At 42.0% G+C, this 20,954-nt stretch overlaps 1 protein-coding gene across 1 annotated transcript in view; it reads right to left on the bottom strand.

Annotated features, from left to right (window-relative positions):
• The window catches only part of PTPN20 (protein tyrosine phosphatase non-receptor type 20), a gene marked incomplete at both ends in the record, with an annotated part of 42,708 nt that overhangs the window by 8,689 nt on the left and 13,065 nt on the right, over window positions 1–20,954 (bottom strand). The window contains 2 exons of the mRNA XM_084904383.1: window positions 2,522–2,737; window positions 7,435–7,769. Coding sequence (XP_084760509.1) covers window positions 2,522–2,737; window positions 7,435–7,769 — 551 coding nt within the window. The remainder of the gene's footprint in view (window positions 1–2,521; window positions 2,738–7,434; window positions 7,770–20,954) is intronic.

Below are 20,954 nucleotides of genomic sequence, written 5' to 3' on the forward strand. Positions count from 1 at the left end.
ATGCTTTCAGTATATGTGGTATTTAAACATAATGAGATACTAAGAATGTCTTTCTTTTCTCAGTGTGATTACTGAGAAATACAACTAGCTCTCCACTGTATAAAAACGCAAAGTATAACCTCATCAACAAATGTTGCTCAGAGTGTAACTTTCGTGAAGGATTATGTTCTGATAGTAGAGTTGCAATGAGCAGAAAACAGTCGAAGGAAGTGACACAGATTAATTTATGCCAGAAGGCAAATCAACACACTGCTTCATTAAGACAGTGTTGTTTAAAAAACAATAACAAAAATAAAACAACAACAACAACAAAACACGGGCTGGATTAACTCAACTGTGTGCTTAGTGGTGCAGTGAGAATTTGGACTACTCACTTCCCTACATGATTGACAGCTGGTGACTGCCCATGAGTGGCTGCTACTGCTGCAGGTGGTGTGAAGGAAATCTGTGTGCAGAATGTCTGAACTCATAACAACCTCAGTGTCTCCAGAGTTTCAGGGATTTTAAGAAGTCTTGATTAACAATGGAAATAGTCTAAAAATAACAATTAATGAAAAGAAATATAATAGATGGTTACATATTCTTAAGACGTTCATATCCTTTAGCATTAAGTTAATCCTAAATGTCAGAGGTCAAACTTGTCCAACCACATGTGGCTGTATGCAGCTTGCAACATGTAAGCCTCCCCATGCGAATTCACAGCACGCATATGGTCTGCACCTGCTCACACAGCCAGCACACTGCTCATGCTCCTACCATATAGCAATGCACCAAACTGCCCTGAGTGTTTCTAAAAGCTTCCTCTCAATTCCTATAAAGCAATTTCTGCACATATCAAACATGCACAGACTGCTGCTGGCCAAGGCCACATCTCACAGAGCTCTGGTGGAAAGCATTTCTGAAGAGCAGAGAGGGGCATCAGTATGAATATTTGTCAGCTCAAGGCTTTATGGAATACCAATAAGGAAACAATGGTGTATTTCTTATTTTTGAACCATTATATGTCATCAAGTCCAAGGCATTCTTGATTGTAAAATCCATCATTTTATGCACACTGTCAATTAAGCAGACAGATGACATTATAAAACACATTTAGGATTTAAAGAAGGTACAATGTGGGAAAAAGAGTGCTTCTAAGGGTTATGAAATAGAATATTTACAGTTTTACAGTTTATATAAGGGATATAAAATAAAGATAAATATAAACAAACTACTTAAGAAATTATGATGAAAATATATAAAAGAAAAATTATACTAATGCATTTTCTGCTAACAGGACAAAAGGTAACATCAGACTCACTTAGCATTTTTTAGAACATTTATCTTTTTTTTGGCCAGCCAGTTTATATTCATTCTAGGTGATAAAGCCCTAGTTTACTCTGGAAAACCATTCCTCTCCTATTTTCAACCATAAGGCCTGGCACAGCCCTCACTGGCCTACACTAACCAGCATCTCCCACAGGACTATTTCAGGGAAGGGGCAGTCTCAATCGGAACTCAGTCAGAAACAGTGAAATGCTAGGAGGTACTGGGCTCAGATTCTGAAAAGAAGGAAAACTGCTTGCTCTTGTCCTTCAGGAGTGACCAGGAGAGGTCATTTTCCTATCCTCCACATCATGCAGCCTGAGGTCGGTGAGGTCCAGGGCCCAGGCGGCATCTGCTGTCAGTGGTACAACTACCCAGAGCCTGAGAAGAGTCTGACACCTGCTTCAACACGACCTAACTTCAGCACTGTTTGCCGGGCGTGCCCACAGCCCATCCATCTGGACTGAGCCTCAGGGTCACACTCCTGGGCTTGACTGTGGTCAGAGCCCTGCCAGCTCAGTGCATACAGGCCCACCCTCACTGCTGCAGCGCAGAATGCTCAGCAAGTGGCCTGCTTGGCCACAGATCTAAAATCACATTCCCTCATCAGTGTAACCAATAATAAAGGCAAAACAGTAAAATCACCACATGTCTAAATTAAAAGGAAAGCAAAAACTTGCTAATGAATAACTCAAACCCAACAATATTATTATCCATATTTTATATATGAGCAAACTTGGTTGCAGAGAGGATGAACAATTTGCACAAAGTCACCAAAAGTCTACAGTGTGTGGCAAAACTGGCAGTCACTCCCAGAGCCTCTCAATCACTCTGAAGTCTGCATTGTTTTCAACGTGCTACATGCATGTCGTCTGTCCATTCCAAACAGGCACATGTCACCAACCTTCTCCAACAAGGCTGGGAAGAGGCCCCTGGGGGTGGAAGGCAGAGAAAGGACGATGCACTCTCACTCAGTGTGTATGTACTACGTTCTAAGCCATTCGTTTCATTATGTGCTTCACTCCTCACACCACCTCCAGGAACCTGCAGCAGTTAAGGAGCAGGTACCCAAAGCTCATGTCTATTTACTAAGTAGCTCCTAGTGACTAAGTTGCTCTTCATAGCTAACTAAACATTAGTCAGTCTTCAGTGTTAGAAGACTGCTGCAAGTGGAGTTTTACTGACTTGGGTTTAGATGCGTAATTCCCACACTTACTGGGAAATTGTTCTCAATGGCGCAGAACACCACGTCCACACAGATGAACACCCCGGTGCGGCCCACTCCCGCACTGCAATGAACCACGATGGGCCCTGTCACCTGGCTGCTCCTCACGCTGCGGACATACTGTATGAAACCATCTGGTGGCGAAGGAGTGCCGTGGTCTGGCCAGTTGGTGAACTGCAAATGTTTTATAAAGTGCTTAGTTCTTGTCTGTTGAGAGAGAAAGGAGGTAGGAGAGAGGGAGAAAGAAAGAAGGGAGACATAGAGAAGACAAATATATCAACCTCTTATATTAAAGGCATCATTTTAATTTCTAATATACCAGAAATAATAATCCTATCTAATAGAAGAGTAATATGCAAATTAACCATCATTCTGCTATACCCACAAGCAATGCCCACCAGCAATGTCCACCAGCCAATCAGAGTGAGTATGCAAATTAACCCCAAGATAGCTGCGGCCACAGAGAGCAAGAGGGAGGCTTGGGTTTCCCTGGCAATGGAGGAAGCCAAGCTTTTCACATACTCTGGCCAGCCAAGGGTACAAAGTTTCAATTATAGAAGGTAAATAAATTCCAACAGAAATGGCATCAGCCAGGGAGTTGCAGAGAGCAGGAGGCTATGATTGCTTCTGGTGATGGAGGAAGCCAAACTTTGCAGCCCTGGCCAGTTCAGGTCTTCACTCCAGGCTAAAAAGTTTCAATTATAGAAGATAAATAAATCCCAGATACCAGGGCCTCCGCTTGGATCACCGGGGCATGGCCGGCCTGCAAACCCCCACAGGTCCCTTGCCCAGGCCGCCCCACGCCCCAAGGGAACCCCCACCCTGATCCAGGACACCCTTCAGAGCAAACCAACTGGCCCCCACCCATGCACCAGACCTCTATCCTATCTAATAAAAGAGTAATATACAGATTGAGCATCACTCCAAACACAAGATGGCTGCCCCCATGTGGTCAAAGATCCTGCCCCCATGTGGACACAAGATGGCCACCACAAGATGACCAGCAGGAAGGGGCGATCAACCCTGCAGGGGAGGGCAGTTAGGGGTGACCAAGCTGGCAGAGGAAGGAAGTTGGGGACAAACAGGCTGGTAGGGGAGCAGTTAGGCATCAATCAGACTATCAGGAAAGTGGTTAGGGGTGATCAGGCTGGCAGGCAGAAGCAGTTAGGGGCAATCAGGAAGTTAACCAGGCAATCAGTTGGGAGCCAGAAGTCCTGGATTGTGAGAGGGATATCCAACTGCCCATTTCATGCAGTCAGACATCCCTCAAAGGGTCCCAGATTGGAGAGGGTGCAGGATTGGCCGAGGGACACACCGCCCCCCTCGCTCCTCCCCGCCCCCTCCTCCCCTCCCCCGTGCACGAATTTTGTGCACCAGACCTCAAGTGATAATAATAATAATGGCTATAGGTACTACAATAATAAACGTAAGAATATTAATAGGTAACATGAATTGGGCACTTGTTATGTTCCAGGTACTGTGCATTATCGCATTTAATCCTCACATCAGTGTTTAGAGGTGGCACTATTTATCCTCATTTTAGAGAAAAAGATGTAAGGATTAGCATGACTACTAGGTCTGAAGGCTCACAGGTCCAGAGCTGATACTATCAAATAGGCCTCCTGAATCCAAGTCTACTATCTTTCTTCTGCACCAGAAGAAAGATTACAGAAAAAGCAGGAATTCAGATGGCCCAACATGTTATGAATAATATAGAATAGCAATCTACCTTAGCTTAAATGTCAGTAAATTAATTAAAATGGGTCTGTGCTATCCAGTTGCTTGATTGTCCTCTGGCAATGAGGACACAGTGCTGAGCTCCTGGGTGTGGAGTCATGAAACTCCTCAAGACTGACAGGTAAAGCACGTTGAGTTTTCTAATCATCCCTTCCAAAGGGATGGTCCTCATCTAGGGCCAGCCCTCCTTTATTTCACTGGTGACCAGTGGATCTTCAGGATGGGTTTATCACTCCTCCCCTGCTGCCCTAGTGCACCATTTTTCTTGAGTTCCAAATAGATCAAGTTTGAATCATCAGTACCTAAAAGTCAGTGATGAAAATGATCCATGAAAATCCTGTGAAGGCTTGAAGTTTAGGGTAACTCTCACCCTATCACATATTTCAAGGACTAAATCTCTCCATGGAGAGTTGCTTTCCTGACTGGCCCAGTGCAGTGATGACAGGCCACTGGTGCAGATTCTCCAAACAGAACCACTTGGATCTGAGGCTTGTGGGGCCCAGACCAAAGGCCAACATCCTGTTCCCCTTTGCCAAGACTCTGTAAGTGTATTCCAGAACTTGAGTTCGTGCAGACAGACCATGCATCTGTGCCTCCTGCCTGGCCTACATTTTCCAAGCATGCTGCCCTCTCTGGCCATGGCAGGCATCATTCCCCATTTGGATGTGGCTGTTGTCTTCCTTCCATGCCAGCCTGCAAGTACTGTAAGACTTGAGACTGTGTTGCTTTATATCCCAGCCCCTGACATGCTACCTGGTTAATAGGAAGGAATCAACAGGTATCAGGGGAATGAGGGATCAGGAGAATGCCCAGACACATAGGACAAGCTTGGTACCCAGCACACAGCCAGCAAGCTCTGCATCCATGTCAGCCATTGTTATTCCTTGCTCCTCACTCTGGGCTCAGAACTCCTCATTCTCAAGTCTTCCTTTACCATCCCTCCCTCCCTACTCCTCTCTCTCTCAACTTCTTCCTTTGCATTCAGGGCCACCATCCCACAATAATATCTTAGAAACAACAGTCACCTCCCTAAATGTTTCTTCCCTTTTCTTGCCTTGCCTTGCCTCCCACAGGCACTTTACTGTCTGTGGTGCTCTGATGAAGGCCACCTGTCTCCTGTGCCCCACATACCACAGAGCTCAGATACTAGGTTACATATGGCTTGCTGCCCACTCCCATTTCCAATTCACTATTCCTTATCCTTGAAAAAAACACACACAAAAACCCTTTTCCTTTTGAGTTTCCAGACCTCCTAGCTTCATCTTCTCATTGTTATAACCCAGTAGCTGGACCTCCTGCTTGATCTACTACATTCACGGCACATCCTGACCTTCTCCCTACCACAGGTTCTGACACCATCCGGGGCACAGTCAAGGTCCCCATAATACCACTGACATTCTAACTGACAGCACCTTTATTTCTCTCTTGAAGAGGAGAGACTCCTTCCTCCTAGTCCTCACAGGGGTGAGCATTTCCTGGACTTCCTACCACCACCTGCAATGTCAGGGATCAAAAAGCTTCCAGTTCTTAAAATCGACCATCACTGTCTGACCAGAGCTTGTATGCTAGCACCCCATTTGTGCTTCACTTCAATGCAACCAAATGCACTCTCCTGTCCCTTGTGTCCTCCACGTACTCCTATTTGACTGGCCACTAATTCCATTAATCTCTCTAAGTTAAGACTTCATGACTAATTATCAGAATCATTCTCTTACGAACTGTCAACTCCCTTTATCATTTGAATCTTGCCACAGATTACAGACAATATCCCACCCTGGGCCAGTCCCATAACTGATGGACAGAAATCCCATAGTCTGGTTGTGGAGAAGAATATAATCACGTAGTTGCATATTTTATTGCAATTAAAAATGTATAGCTTCCAACCTCAGCACCTCCAAAAACCCTTTTTCTAGTCATTATGCTCCGATCAAATCAACTTCTTTGGTGATGACTCCAAATCTCATCACTTTTTTCAAGCTCCCTGTTTAACTCCCATCCCTTCATTCTTGTGTAACACACATATCACGTACCTGATAATCAAATCTACTTAGAGAAGTTAACTCATCACTTCCTCCTATAAATCATTGATTTTCTATTTTCCCAGTCTATAAAGCAAGAATTCTGTGTATTACTCCAGACAACACTTCCCAACAGAACTTCCTACAATGACGCAGATGTTCTATATATGTGCTGCCCAATATGGTGGCCTCTGGTAATATGACCACTGCAACTGGCTACCATATTACACAGCATAATTTTGACCACTCCTTCTGTCACTTATAAGTCAAAAGTCATAAGTCATATATAAGTCTGTCAATTTTATCTAAAAAAAAATACCAAAGTCTCTGTTTTCAATCTCAATACCAACTTCCCTAGAGACAATGGCACTTTCTTACTAAAATTCTTCAATGTCTCTCAATTATCTTCATAATAAAGTTTGGCTCCTTCGCTAAAATCCAAGAAATTTCAAGTCTGGCTTTCCCCTGCTTACTTTCTGTAGCCTCATCTCATCTCTCATTACTCTGGTACTGCAATTTTATGTCCCAGAAACATTTAACTACTTATATTTCTTCATATATATCTCGTTCCGTTTTATATCTTGATCATTTGCTCCCTCTTTCCATCTTTCTCATTTGTGAAATTCTCAATTCAGATGCCATTACCTCCAGCAAACCTTCCCAAAACCACAAGTAATGCTAAGTACGTCCCTCCAAAGCTCCCAAACCCTCCACATGGGTCTCAATATTACCATTGAGCACACCAAACTCTCCACCACTCAATAAACAGTGCCTGGCACATGACTAATATACATTCAGATGACTAACATACCTTCACATGACTAACATACTTTCACATGACTAACATACCTTAAGGACTCAGTACACATCTGTCACCCTTGGCAGAAGCAGCCCAAGTACATCCCAGAATTAGGCAACTTTCGATACTCTCTCACTCCATTCCCCCTTCCATTCCTTCCTCTCTCCAGCCAGAGTTTGATTAAGCACAAGTAGAAATGGGGGTTTTAGTTTCTAGTTCCAGAGAGAAATAAAATTAAGTTATTTAAAAAGTATCCCAGTCTATATGCTACCCTACGCCTAACTTCTTGTCCTGACATGCATGCTTATATAGTGAAATATGTATCTGATACTGATTTTTTAAAAACTTACATATTTCCTCACAACTTGAAATAATCGAATGGTGAAATATGGAAGGATCTGGTAGTTCTCCAGGAAGATACGACAGTGTTTCAGTTCCAAAGGCTTCTTCATAGAAACGGGCCAGTAATGGTGGCATTTGGCAATCCCGCCTTCTATCTCTCTGGTTATCATGACAATAACATTAGAGTTATTTTCCAAAATCATTTGCCAAAAGTCATCTGTGGTACTTGGCAGTGGCCCTTGGGTACCGATATAGAAATACTCTTGTCCACCATTGATTATCCTAATATAACTAGCATTAATGTAGTCCTTGTTTTCTCCGAGAGGAACACGTGTTGAATCATCTATTACAAAACAGAAACATCTGGTAGATAAGGAAAAGCAGGAGATGCAATACACCTAGTCTTCCTGAAAGCATTTAATGCAGATAAATATATTGATCTCTTTGACCAATAGAGAAGAAGGTATATCTTTGACTCCATAAATTTAAATTCTTCCCTCCCCAAAACCTACTGTCATGACCTAAGAAGTATACAAGTAGGGAAGTTATTTATTTTAAACTATGGCCCAGTGCATGAAATTCATGCACATTAAAAGGGGATTAATTAGAGAAAATAATTTAATATTGCTGTTTGCCCATTCTCTATAATAGAAGTGTCAGAGATGAAAGAAAATTAGTAAAATGTATATGAAAATCCTCCTGTCAGAATCTGGGGTGCACCATGGGACCCAGAGTCAAGTCCCCACCCACCCACATGTGCCTCAAAATCACATGAGACCCAGACTTGCCGGCTCTTGCCCTCATTAGGCTAGATCCAGACCTGGCCAGTCCCACCCTTGTCAAGCCCTGCCTCAGGTTCCCTGGTCTGGTTACAGGACAAAGGGCATGCCTGGGGTCCCCCAGCCCAGACTGGGGGGTGGGGGGGTGGGGGGGGGGCATGTATTGAGATACCCTGCCAAGCCCCACTGGGTGAGGGGCATGGCCTGAGGTTCCCCATCAAGCCTCACCAGGCAGGAGGACACAGCCTCAGGTCCCCTGTCAAACCCTGCTGGGCAGGGGGTGCGGCCTGAGTTCCCCTGACCCAGCACTGGGGATGCACCTTGAGGTCCCCCGTCAAGCCCTGCTGGATGGTGAGCACAGCCTGAAGTCCTACGTTAAGCCCCACTGGGTAGGGGGTATGGCCTTAGTTCTCCTGGCCTGGCACTGGGGTGGGGAGCATGGCCTGAGGTCCCCTGTAAAGCCCTGCCAGTTGGAGGATGCGGCCTGAGTTCCTCCGTCAAGCCCCATGGGGCGAAGGAGGGCATAGCCTCTTGTCTGTGCTGATTGCTCCTTAAGGATCCTTATGGCAACTTGGCCTCAGCTGTGGGTGCAGCCATCTTTGTGATGGAGTGATGGTCAATTAGCATATACCCTCTTTATTAGATAGGATAATTTTCTACTAAACAGAGAAGGATGTCACCAGTATCCAGATACTGAGAGATTTCTGGTATGCAGGCACATGTGGGATTAGGTCAAAAGAGGAGCCTGCTAGTCTACAACAGAACACAGCCAAAAAGGAGCCCTCCGAGGGAGCCAGTGGAGAGCAGCCCCAGAAATCTGGGGAACCTGCAAGCCCAAAACAGCAGAGCCAGTGGAAAACTCAGCAACAATAACTGAGAACAAAGGTAGTTGACCAAATACAAACACTAGCATAACAGAATCCTATCAATGCCACAGACATGCGGCCAACCCTCTGAACATCCATCCTCAGTTTCACTGGTAAAGTGGAAATTGCTAATCAAAGCAGAGGGATTATGGGGAAAAGGATGCTATGAAGGGCATTTTCTCCAAGCAACATGGGACTCGTCTGACATCAAGTATTACAACAAATATGAGAAGGAAAAGCAGTAGCTTGACTCACTAACAAACTCCACTGGCCCAGGAATGGAGTTACAGTGACACCTGGAGCTCCGGCTCTCCCATGGTTCTTCACAGAGAGGATGAAAACCTCAACAAAGGAGGGGCCTGCCCGCCCAGCCGGGAGCCATCACACCAGCAGTCTGTCCCTATGACCCCAAGTCATTGGGACCTCTTATTTAACAAATATGCTATGATAAGATAATTGAGGTACCACCTCACAACTGCCAGATGGCTACTGTCAATAAGTCAACAAACAACAAGTGCTCTGCTGGTGGGAATGCAGACTGGTACAGCCACTATGGAAAACAGTATGGAATTTACTTTAAAAATTAAAAATAGAACTGCCATTTGACCAGGCAATCCCATTTCTAGGAATATATCCTAAGAAGCCCAAAACACTGATCAGAAAAAAATAGGCACCATAAATAGCAGTACTATTTATATTAGCTAATATCTAGAAACAACCCAAGTGGCCATCAGATGAGTGGATAAAAAAGCTGTGGTACATTTTCATAATAGAATACTATGCAGCTAAAAAAAAAAAAAAGAAGGATCTCTTACCTTTGAAACAGCATGGAGGGACCTGGAGAGTATTATGCTGAGTGAAATAAGCCAGTCAGAGAAAGACAAATATCACATGATCTCACTTAAATATAGAATCTAATGAACATAATAAACTGATGAACACAATAGGTCCAGAGGCACAGAACCATAGAACAGACTGACATATTTTTAGAGGATGGGGGTGGAAAGGCAGGAAAATTTTAACTAAAGAACTCAGGTACACAGACAATAGTGTGGTGAAGGCCTGGGATGGGGTAGGGTCTTGGTAGAGGGAGGAAAAAGGTGTGGAAAAATTGGGGAACATCTATAATACTTGCAACATTAAGATATATACACATATGTACATATCCTATTTAATAAAGAAGGACTATGCTAATTGACCCTCATGCAGTCGCAAAGATGGTGGTGCCCACAGCCAATAAGGCGGGAATACACTAACTGTCTGCTTTCAAAGATGGTGGCATCCACAGCCAATAAAAAGGGAGTATGCTAATTGACTACCATGCCCTCAAGATGGCAGCGCCCACAGCCACAAAATGGCAGCACCTAGTCCCCTCAGCTCAGCCAGCAGTGGCAACAACAGAGGTGTGATGGGACGTTGCCTTGCCCTGATCGCCGGGTTGCCTCCTGCTTCTGTGGGCTCCCAGACTTTGAGAGAGGCAGGCTATGCTGAGGGACCCCCCTTCCAGTGCATGAATTTTCATGCACCAGGCCTCTAGTCCTATATAATAAAAGCCTAATATGCAAATCGACTAAAGAGCAGAACAACTGGTTGCTATGATGCACACTGACCACCAGGGAGCAGATGCTCAACACAGGAGCTGCCCCCAGCCCACAGGCCCCAAATCATTGAAATGGGTGCCAGTGGGGGCCCCTCATTACCCCACCGGTTGCCCCACAGATCTGCCCTGATCACCAGCCAGGCCTAGGGACCCTACCTGTGCACAAATTTCATGCACCTGGCCTCTAGTATACATATATATACATATATACATACTAGAGGCCCTGAGCATGAGATTTGTTTATGGGAAAGGTCCCTAGGCCTGGCTGGCAATCAGGGCCAAAGGGGGCCTTCTGGCTGTCAACCAGAGCCTCTCTTCCCTGGCTGCTGGCTGCTGGCTTCTGGCTGCTGGCCAGGGCCTTCCTTAGTTCCACACCACCCCCTGGTGATCAGCGCACATCATAGTGAGCAACTGAACTCCCAGTCTCCCAGTCAAACTCCCGATGGGACAATTTGCATATTAGGCTTTTATATCTATATCTATATTTATCTATATATAGATAGATATGATATATATATTGAGATATATGATATATAGATACAGATATGTAAGTATAGATATATAGATATAAAGATATAGATATATAGATATATAGATATAGATATGAAAGTAGTTATAAACAAAGGTTGTCAGGGTTTTACTTCAAAATCCCAGGGCTTCATTTTAACTTAATTACCTCTTTAAAGGCCCTATCACCAAGTACACCCACATTCTGAGGTCCTGAGGGTTAGGACTTTAACATACAAATTTTGGAGGAACTCAATTCAGCCTCTAATGTACAGTATATACTCCTTTGATTGGATTTTTCACTGCAGATAATTTTTTTTTTATATATATACAACATTACTGTGTGTTCTTGAATGCATCATTAGTTTCCTATTTTTTATTGCTGAGTAGAAATTCCATTGTGTGGGCATACCACATTTGTTTATCCACACTGCATTGTTTTTAATTGGGGGCTATAGCAAATAAAACATAGGTGAGTATTTGTATGCAAGTCTGTATGCAGACATTGATGAAGCTGCCAAGCTGAGTCCTCGAGTGTGCATGCTTATTCTCACTCAGCTGGTCTTCCCAAGACCTCCTGAGTGTCAGCCCTAGTTCCCCAGGTGGCCCCGTTTCCTCTCCAACAAGATGAAAGAAACTATCATGAACCAAGAGAAAATCGCCAACTTCAGGCACAAGTGCGCATGGGTGGGAAAGGAACTGCAGGTAGAAAGAAGGTGGTGGTTCACAGAACAGCTAGAGAAGATGATAAAACATTTCAATTCCCCTTAAAGAAGTCAGGGGTAAGCAGTATCTCTGGTATTGAAGAGGTAAATATGTTCACAAATCATGATAGGCCATGCTGAGACAAAGCAGATGACAGAAATGCTACCTTGCATCTTAAACCAGCTTGGGTAGACAGTCTGGATGGTTTAAGGAGACTGGCTGAAGCTCTGCCCGAACAGAAAGTGGGTGGAAAAGCACCGCTTGCTCCTGGAGAGATAACGATGAAGTTCCAGATCTTGTGAGGATCTGATGAGGCTTCCAAGAATGAAGCAAACCGAATTGAGTCAACTATAAGAGGACAAACTTGAAGTTTCTGGGAGCTGCTAAATTTTTCACATCTGTTTATGGATCTGATAAAATCTAGAGCTCTGATATTTTTCAGCCCGATGTTCCCGGACATTTACAGCTCTTTTAAGTTTTTGCTTTATACATAAATCATTGTTTGCAGCTAATGAAGCTGAAGAAGCTTGGGAATAAACTTTGAAACAGGTTAATAAAGTTATTTTACAGAATTTTATTAAAGATTTAACATGGCAGTAGCATGTAACAAAAGTGCTATAAAGTTTTCATGTTTGAGAACATCCCTTCAGTAGCCCTCAGGGCTTCCATGGTTTATGTGATGGGTATAATTTTAATATGAGAATAGAATATTCCTTAGTGGGAGAGCAAGGTTTTTTCCCCTCTTAATGTTGTCTGTATCATAAGCATGCACTGAGTGCCACGGTATATGTAATTTTCTCTCATTTTATTCTCAATCAATGAAGTAGGAACTAGTTACTCTATTTAGTAAATGTAACTGGAAGTTACTTTAAAAAAAAGTGATAGTTCATCTCTTCTGTTATATTCATAAGATATTCTGTAAGATACCTGGGGAAAAAAGTAGTAAAAATGTCACTTTGTCTTTTATTCTTAACTGATATAGTAAATGAATAAGATTACCTTTTTTCTTTAAATTAACATACAGTAAAATTGACCTGTGTATGCAGGTGTAAGGATTTTAACACAAACGTGCAATTGCCACCAGAACAATGTCATCACCCCAGAAAGGCTCCTCGATAATAGAGCTATTTAAAAATTCTGTATTAGCAATTACAATGTTGAAGCAACTTAACGATTTTATAAATGGCAATTGGTGCAACCTGCACAGTGGGTTCAGGATGAGCCAGTGACACAATGAATACATTAGACCAGAAATATGAATTTTGGAAGGCATGGGGGACCAGGTGGAAACTTCTTTCATGAAGAGGCTCACCAAGTGTGGTTAGTCTGCTTTGATTCACTTTGAATACACATTTACCCTTTAGCAATGCATACAGGCAGCAAAGGTAAAGTTTTGGTATACAATGTAAAGATTATCAGGTCAGGAAACTGCCTCAAGCCATTGCAATCACAGCAGGGTAGACTTGTGCTGAATATCAAAGTCTATTGGCTTTCCAATGTCTCTTTTGTACTTTTATGCTAATTGCTGTTTGCTTTAGCTTCTGGCATTTCCCTCTTTTTGTTTTCTTAATCTTGAAAAGTGTAGGCCCTCTGTAGGGCTTGAGTTTTTTTTTGTTTTGTTTTGTTTTGTCTTTTTGGTGTGTTTTTTTTTTTTTTTTGTTTGTTTGTTTTTTAAGACTTTTCATTCCACATCTGCAGACTAGAAATAAACAGAAAAGACCAACAAGGAGACAGATAATAGTGGTTATGCTAAGAGGCAAAAACAGGATTGAATTCTTTCATGTCTTTTTAAAATTCCTGCCAGGCATCTAAGGAACTGGTCTGTAAGTTTGCCTGGGGCTGCTGGGAGTACTCATCTGTCTGCAGCCACAAGTACAGGTTGAGGCTCCAGGTGCAAGGTCCTCATTAGTTTGGTCAGTTCATCCTGCGAATTCAAATTTAATGTTCCTTGCAGGAATCCACAGGTGCTTGGAGGAATTTTGTGGAAATACAAAAGCATATTCTCGACCAATGGTTAATAAAGGGTTGGGATCTTTCCATAAACCAGATTCAGGGTCCTTCCATTTGACCAAGCCTTTTTCCTTTGGCTCATTATGACACCAGTGTAACTCCACTGGTGTCTTGCCATCAGTGTTACTGAAAGGGCAGGGCGGGTCTCACTCCTCATAATGAAAGGGCAGGGTGGGGCTATCCTCCATTTTATGTAACTTTTCCCTAGCCCTCACCCAACCAATCAGGGTCAGCCAAAGCAGTGACATCACCAGCCCTTTGATCTGTTGAAGCTCGTGTTCTTCTGCCACGCCGCTGTTGGTATAAGTGGGACAGAGCCCATGCTAGCATGGAACACAGGCTTTCTGTTACTGCATCAGACTCAGCTCCCTGGCAGTCTTTGGGGATCACGAAATCTGGGCATAACATTTGGGGGCTCATCCAAGATCCCCAAGACCCTGAGGGACCCAGATCCAGAGAGTTTGACTGGCCACGGTAAGTGTGTGTGTGTGTGTGTGTGTGTGTGTGTGTGTGTGTGTGTATGTGTGCATGCACACACGCTTGTGTGAGCTGGCTCTGGAGGGACATGGAATCCACTCCTTGTGTGAGCACTCCGGAGCTATGTGGAATCCCCTCATGTTGGTAGTGCCCAAAGAGGTCTAGGGGGACGCACTGCTGGAAGACCATAAGCCGGAGGATTCGGAAGACATTCCGACCTCCCAGGAGGGACGTGGAATCCCCTCACAGGCAGGAGAGATGTGGAATCCTCTCCCAGGATGAGGTGGTCACTTCCACCAACTGGCATGAGGCCGACGTCTGGGTTTTCTTCTAAGGAGTTGAAATGTTGATGTTGGGCTCCCTCTTCTTGTTGGTTGTGATTTTCATTGTTGTGGAGGTCCGGTAGACTTGTTGTTCTAGAGAGTGGCCAGCTTTCAATGTCGGAAGGCCACCAGAGGGCCACCGGTCAGCATGAGGCCGTCATCTAGCTTTCGGTTTTGCTTCCATGGAGTTGGAAGACTGTTCTTAGGGGCCCTCTGTCTGTTTCTGTGTTGTTTGTTTGTATGTTTGTAAAAGTAAGGGTTTCAGTTTGCTCTTGTTTATAAATTTGCTACTCTCTCCCTCCAAAGTCCAGAGCATTAGGAGGTGGGGGAGGGGAGACACGTAGCGATCCAATGTGGACGCCACTTCCCAAGAAAGCTTTTATGCATCAGGGATTTCTGTACTCATGTAGGGGGAAAATGCCAGTTTAAAAACGAGTGCACATAGTTTTTGAGCTGGGCTTAACTCTTTGCTGTGTACAGAATAAAAACCCAAGAGACTGTTTTTAACCTTATAGTTGGAGGAGATGAATACAGGCTTGTCTCCCAAGGCATTTTTAAGCAGCCCTTTTGAAATTCCCGACCTGAGGCAAGTAACCAGCAGGAAGTAGATAGCAGGTTTAACAGGTAATACAATTTCCACCAACAGCTAAATGGCTACACCTTTTGCTAGCCAAGGGACAAGTTTACATGTGAATACCTACAAGTTTGCTTCTCAGTTTCCCCGGGCAGAAAAATACATGGTTTAAAGTTAATTATTAGATTTTAAAGAACTGGTAAATATTTGACTTGTGAGCTCTGAAGGTTTTGGGATTCGGATTGAATTGGGAGAAGTTATATAATTGTGGTAACTAAATACCTAGAGTATAGCAACTTGTTTTTGAGAAAACAAAATGTGTTTTCTCTTAATTAAGAATTCAAGATATATTACTTGTTTGGTCTGATTTAAAAAAAGAAAGAAACCTTTTTTTAGGGCTAAGTGCTCTGACACATAGCAAATTGCCCCTAGTGGCCACTGGGATTCCTTTTTTCCCAGAGGTGCTTGCTCTCTGTCAGAGGGGAATCGGCCCGCCTAATAACTAAATGTCTATGTTTTATTAATTTAAAAGTATGAAGCTGTAACAACTGTGGTCCAAAAGGTTAAAAGCAGGGACCAAATTCTAAAGTTAACTACTGTTTGTCTCAATTGGCCATTTAAGTTTGATGTGATTAATGATTACAGTACATTGTAAAATCTTTAGAAGAAAAGGAAAATATTTTGTGGACCACTTGGTCTTTGTGTGTGTGTGTCAACTCTTAAGTTATAGTTTTAAAATCAGTAATATTAATGAAAATACCCTCAAGCAGAGAGGCTTTTCAGAAAGGTCAGTGAGTCTGATTACAATGTAGGGGTCACTGGTTCCCCTACTAGCAGGAGGCAAGCGTCTTTCCCAGTGGTAACAGAGTGGACTGCCAGATGGAAATGCCTGGGTGGGAGCACCTCCTTTGCCACCTGGGACCAAGCCATTTACTTCTAAACAGCATCATTTTTGGCTAGTGTTTATTTGCAATATATGTAAATTTTACGTGGCACTTTATTTGAACAAATTGCTCATAAAATATTGGTTTCTCATATAAAAGAGTTTATATAATACCTTGATTATATTGTGAAAAGCTAACTTAATTAGAGTACGCTCCTTTATTGAAAAATAAGCAAATATATATTTTATACATGAAGTACAGATGCCACCCCATCCCCCAACCAATCTGAAGAGCAGATGGGTGGGGGTCTGAGGCATAATGTATGCGCCTGTTTTGAAATTCTGTTGCTGAATATTCTGATTTCCTGTCAAGCTTAGAGGCTTGAACCTTTATAACATTTAAAATACATGTACATAAATAGAATATAGCTATTAATTTTTATTTGACAAAGCTTCCCACATGATTTCAAGTATATTAGATCAGCCTAATTTAGTTCAAAAATATTTCTCTTAAGAAGAGAAAATAAATCCTTGAATAGTATAGGGCCCTTGAAATGTCCCAAAGCTATCTCTTGATAAAGTCTTAAAATTTAAATTAATATTAAAAATTTGGTTTTAATAATAAGAATTAATTCTTTTTTTTTTAAATCAGGCCAATAACATATTACATCCTAGGTTGAAATTTTACCACACATAGTACACAGACGCACATACACATAAAGTCTATAATATATTTTTAACAAATTTTTCCAGAGTAAATGAAAAAATTATTTTCCTCAAAAATGAATTTCTATATGCATTCTGTTATTACAACCATATAAATTCTCCCAACTTAGTTTGAACTTTTAACTTTTAGAAGACTTCAATTTTTGGTGATAGGTTAAATACTTAGGATTTTTCAGATTAGTAATATATTCATATTTTAATAGATATTAGAAATAAAATACAAGGAATATTAAATTAATAGATTTAATTCATCCTCTAGATTCTCCATATGAGGCAAACTTAGATTAATTAATGTTTCAGTATCCTGCCACTTCAAAATACCCAGATATTTAATAATTTTTATTATTTAATTCAGCAAACTCCAAAGTTTAAAGTTATCTAAGACTTTGGAAAACTATGTTTAGCCATATATAATTACCACTGAAAAAGATTTACCATATAACCTTTATTTTAGTTATATGTTTTATACCTTAACAACTTTGAAATCTTAAAGCCAATTATTATTACCCAAGGCATTTTCCTTGGCAAATTCTGTAGTAGAGATAACTCATTGGCTTTCAGTAGTTTAATCTTAAAGTACTATTTTATTTTATTTTTCTTTATTAAAACAAAACAAAACAAAAAAACAAACAAACAAAAAAACAAATAACAGAAGTGCCCCTGGGACTTGGGAGTTAATCACGGAATGTTATTATTATTATTACGTTCATTATTATTCAAGAACTTCCCATTATCATGGAAACATCAGCCTTGTTGCCGAAACCCAGTCTGTATATTTTCCTTGTGTCATTTTCACCAGCTTCCAAAGAAACATAGTCTCAAGCCTATTCTATAGTATCCATGAAGAGATGGGGCTTAGGCCAAGAGGCAAACCAAAATAAGGTGGGGTGCACCTTCTCTTAAGCTACCCTTTTTCTCTTCATGGGTATAGAAGTCCCAGACATGTCCCCAAATTGTGATAAATGGCTCACTTATCCAAATTTCAAATGACAGAATAGGAAACAAAAACATGGAAAAAATGAGACTTTTAAGAACTCTCCTGAGAATGGGAGCCCATTTTATCACAATAAAGGTGAGAGGCAAGAGACCTAGAAATTAATGGGCTGGGGCATTTTTTAGCTCTCTTTACCTCCCTTTGTCTAGGGTAGGGGTGTCGAACTCAATCAGAGAAGGGGCCAAAATCTAAAATCCAGCCTAAATAGCGGGCCGAATGGTTTACTGAACAGTCATAAACTGACAATGTTAACCAGAAATGTGAATTTAAAATGAGTGGAACAATCTTTTCCTTAACAGTGCTGTTAACCAACTCACATGCTATCAAGCAAAACAGTAATATTGGTATCAAGCAAAACAGTAATATTGGAATGTACCTAAAATGCTCATTGTTTTGTTTTCTGGCTAGATGTCTGACACCGTTTTCCCCGGATCAATGAGTCAATGTTCGGTTTTATTTCTTGGGCTGTAGCAACCCGCAAAATAGCATGGAGGTTGTCATCGGTAATGCGTGATCTGTGCTTGTTTTTGTTCAGATTCATTATTGAAAACTTCTGTTCACAAAGATAGGTGCTCCCGAACATGGATAGAATACGGGCAGCATGAAGTTGGAGCTCTGGCATTGAGTCAGGGGGCAGTAGAGGGTAGAAGTCCTCAATTTCAACATCCTGAAACCTTGATTTCAGGCCACTGTCAGACTGAAGCTCGATTATCTCCATCTGAAGGTGATGGGGCACATTGTTGACATCAACTGTAAAAGGATTGGCAAAGATGTCAAAGCCTGCGTGCTGTGTTCTAAAGTCAGAGAAGCGCCGCTCAAATTCACTTAGTAAATGGCTAACTTTGGTAGCCAGCCGACTGCAAGGAAAAGTACCAGAAATAGTGGTTGAGATACTCAAACAAACGGGAAAGTGGGCAAGATTGTCCTGGTCAAGTTGGGACTTCCATAGTTGAAGTTTACGCTGGAATGCTGTGATCATGTCAGACATCTTCGTGATGACTTGTTTGCGTCCCTGCAGCTTCAGATTCAGTTGGGCGAGATGCTCGCATATGTCACACATCATAGCAAAATCACATAGCCAGGCGGGATCCGACAGTTCAGGCAAGGGCTTTCCTTTACTTTCCATGAAAAGAGCAATTTGTTCTCTGAGCTCAAAAAATCTTTTGAGGACTGCGCTCTTGCTCAGCCATCTTACTTCTGTGTGGTATGGCACGTCTCCATGCTCTGCACCCACCTCCTGTAAAAACTGCTGGAACTGGCGATGATTCAGGCCACGTGCCTGTATAAAGTTAATAGTTTTAATGACTATGGTCATTATGTCATTCATGTCCAGAACTTTTCCACACATAGCCTCTTGGTGGATAATGCAATGATAAGTAATCAAGGGTGTGTGGCAGTGACTTTTTTGCATTCTTTCCTTCATTAGTCCAACCAAGCCTTTCTTTTCTCCGCACATTGAAGGTGCGCCATCGGTAGTTAGCCCCACCAACTTTTCCCAGGGTAATTTAAAATTATTTATAGATTTCTCCACAGCCTCAAATATATCTCTACCAGTCGTCGTCCCATGCATGGCAGCTACATCCAAAAGTTCCTCAGTGACAGAGAGGTTGGTCTTCGTAGCACGTATAAAGATGGACAGCTGCGCTGTATCAGTGTTGTCTGTGCTTTCATCGATAGCAAGTGAAAAAGCGAGATAACTGTATGCCTGTTCGGCCAGCTGTGATGATAGATTTCCTGAGAGTTCTTGAACTCTATCTGCAATGGTGTTTCTTGACAAACTGACATTTTGAAAACTCTGTATCTGGTCTGGGCATACTTGCTCACACACTTTTAGCATGCATTGCTTCAAAAAGGCACCCTCTGAAAAACACCTTGAAGAACGGGCAATTTCTTCAGCCACTATAAAGCTTGCTTTCACTGCAGCATCATTTTTCGCTGTAGCCTTTGTAAACATTTGCTGCTGTGATTGTAGTTTGCCTTTTAGTTCTTTAACAATTTTATGCTTTTCTTCCAAAGTATATTTGCCATACTTAACATTATGTTTGGTGTCAAAATGACGACGTATATTGTACTCTTTCATCACCGACACTGTCTCATAACACAATATACACACTGGTTTGCCCTCTCTAAGCACAAACATGTATTCATTTTCCCATTTGTCATTAAATTGTCTGCCTTCACCGTCAACTTTTCTTTTCCTGGACATTTTGGGATCAATATTGGCAGTAAAAGATGTAGTTTATTGGAAATCTGCGTTAGAAGGAAAAAGTTGAAAACTGCACAGGGATAGCTTTATTTGGCAGATGGAGTGGAGAAAAAAAAAGTCAGTCAATAAATGCATTGCTGGGTACAGATAGCAGATTCTGTTGCGATTTTTATGCCTGCACTTTATGCCAGGAACTGGCAGCTTCTGCTGTGTATTTTTTATGCCCGCACACTCACTCTCTCCTCTGCTCTGCCACCCGCACAACCACATCAGATGCCAGACTATAGGTCACGCCTCCTGAATCTCGAGTGACTTGTTATCTATGCGCATGCGTAGTATTAGGTCTAGTAATAATTAATGTCGTTTTCTAATACTTTTTTAAATCGAATTTATTTAAACAATACAACAAAATTTAATCAACAATATTGTTGCCGTTGTTTTCTACTACTTGTGCCCAATGCTCAGGAAGCATTTTAATCCCTCTGTTGTAAAATTCTTGTGATTTTGATGCAAAAAATTCGGTCAATGCATTTTTGAGGCATTCTTCAATATTAAATTTTTTTCCAAGAAGAAAGTTTTGCAAAGAACGAAACAAATGGTAATCGGAAGGGGCAATATCAGGAGAATATGCAGGTTGAGGGAGAACTTCCCATTCCAACTGGCGCAGTTTTTCAGCAGTGATTCTTGCAGTATGCGGTCGTGCGTTATCGTGGTGAAGAATTACGCCCTTCCGATTAATCAGCGCGGGTTCTTTTTCTCTTAAAGCTTGGGCTAACCTTTCCAATTGGGCACTATACACTGCACTTGTAATGGTTTGGTTAGATGGTAAAAGTTCATAATGAAGAATTCCTTTAAAATTCCACCAAACACACAACATC

Source organism: Pipistrellus hanaki (genome assembly GCF_964339955.1).
Source record: "Pipistrellus hanaki genome assembly, chromosome: 14".
NCBI classification, from domain to species: domain Eukaryota; kingdom Metazoa; phylum Chordata; class Mammalia; order Chiroptera; family Vespertilionidae; genus Pipistrellus; species Pipistrellus hanaki.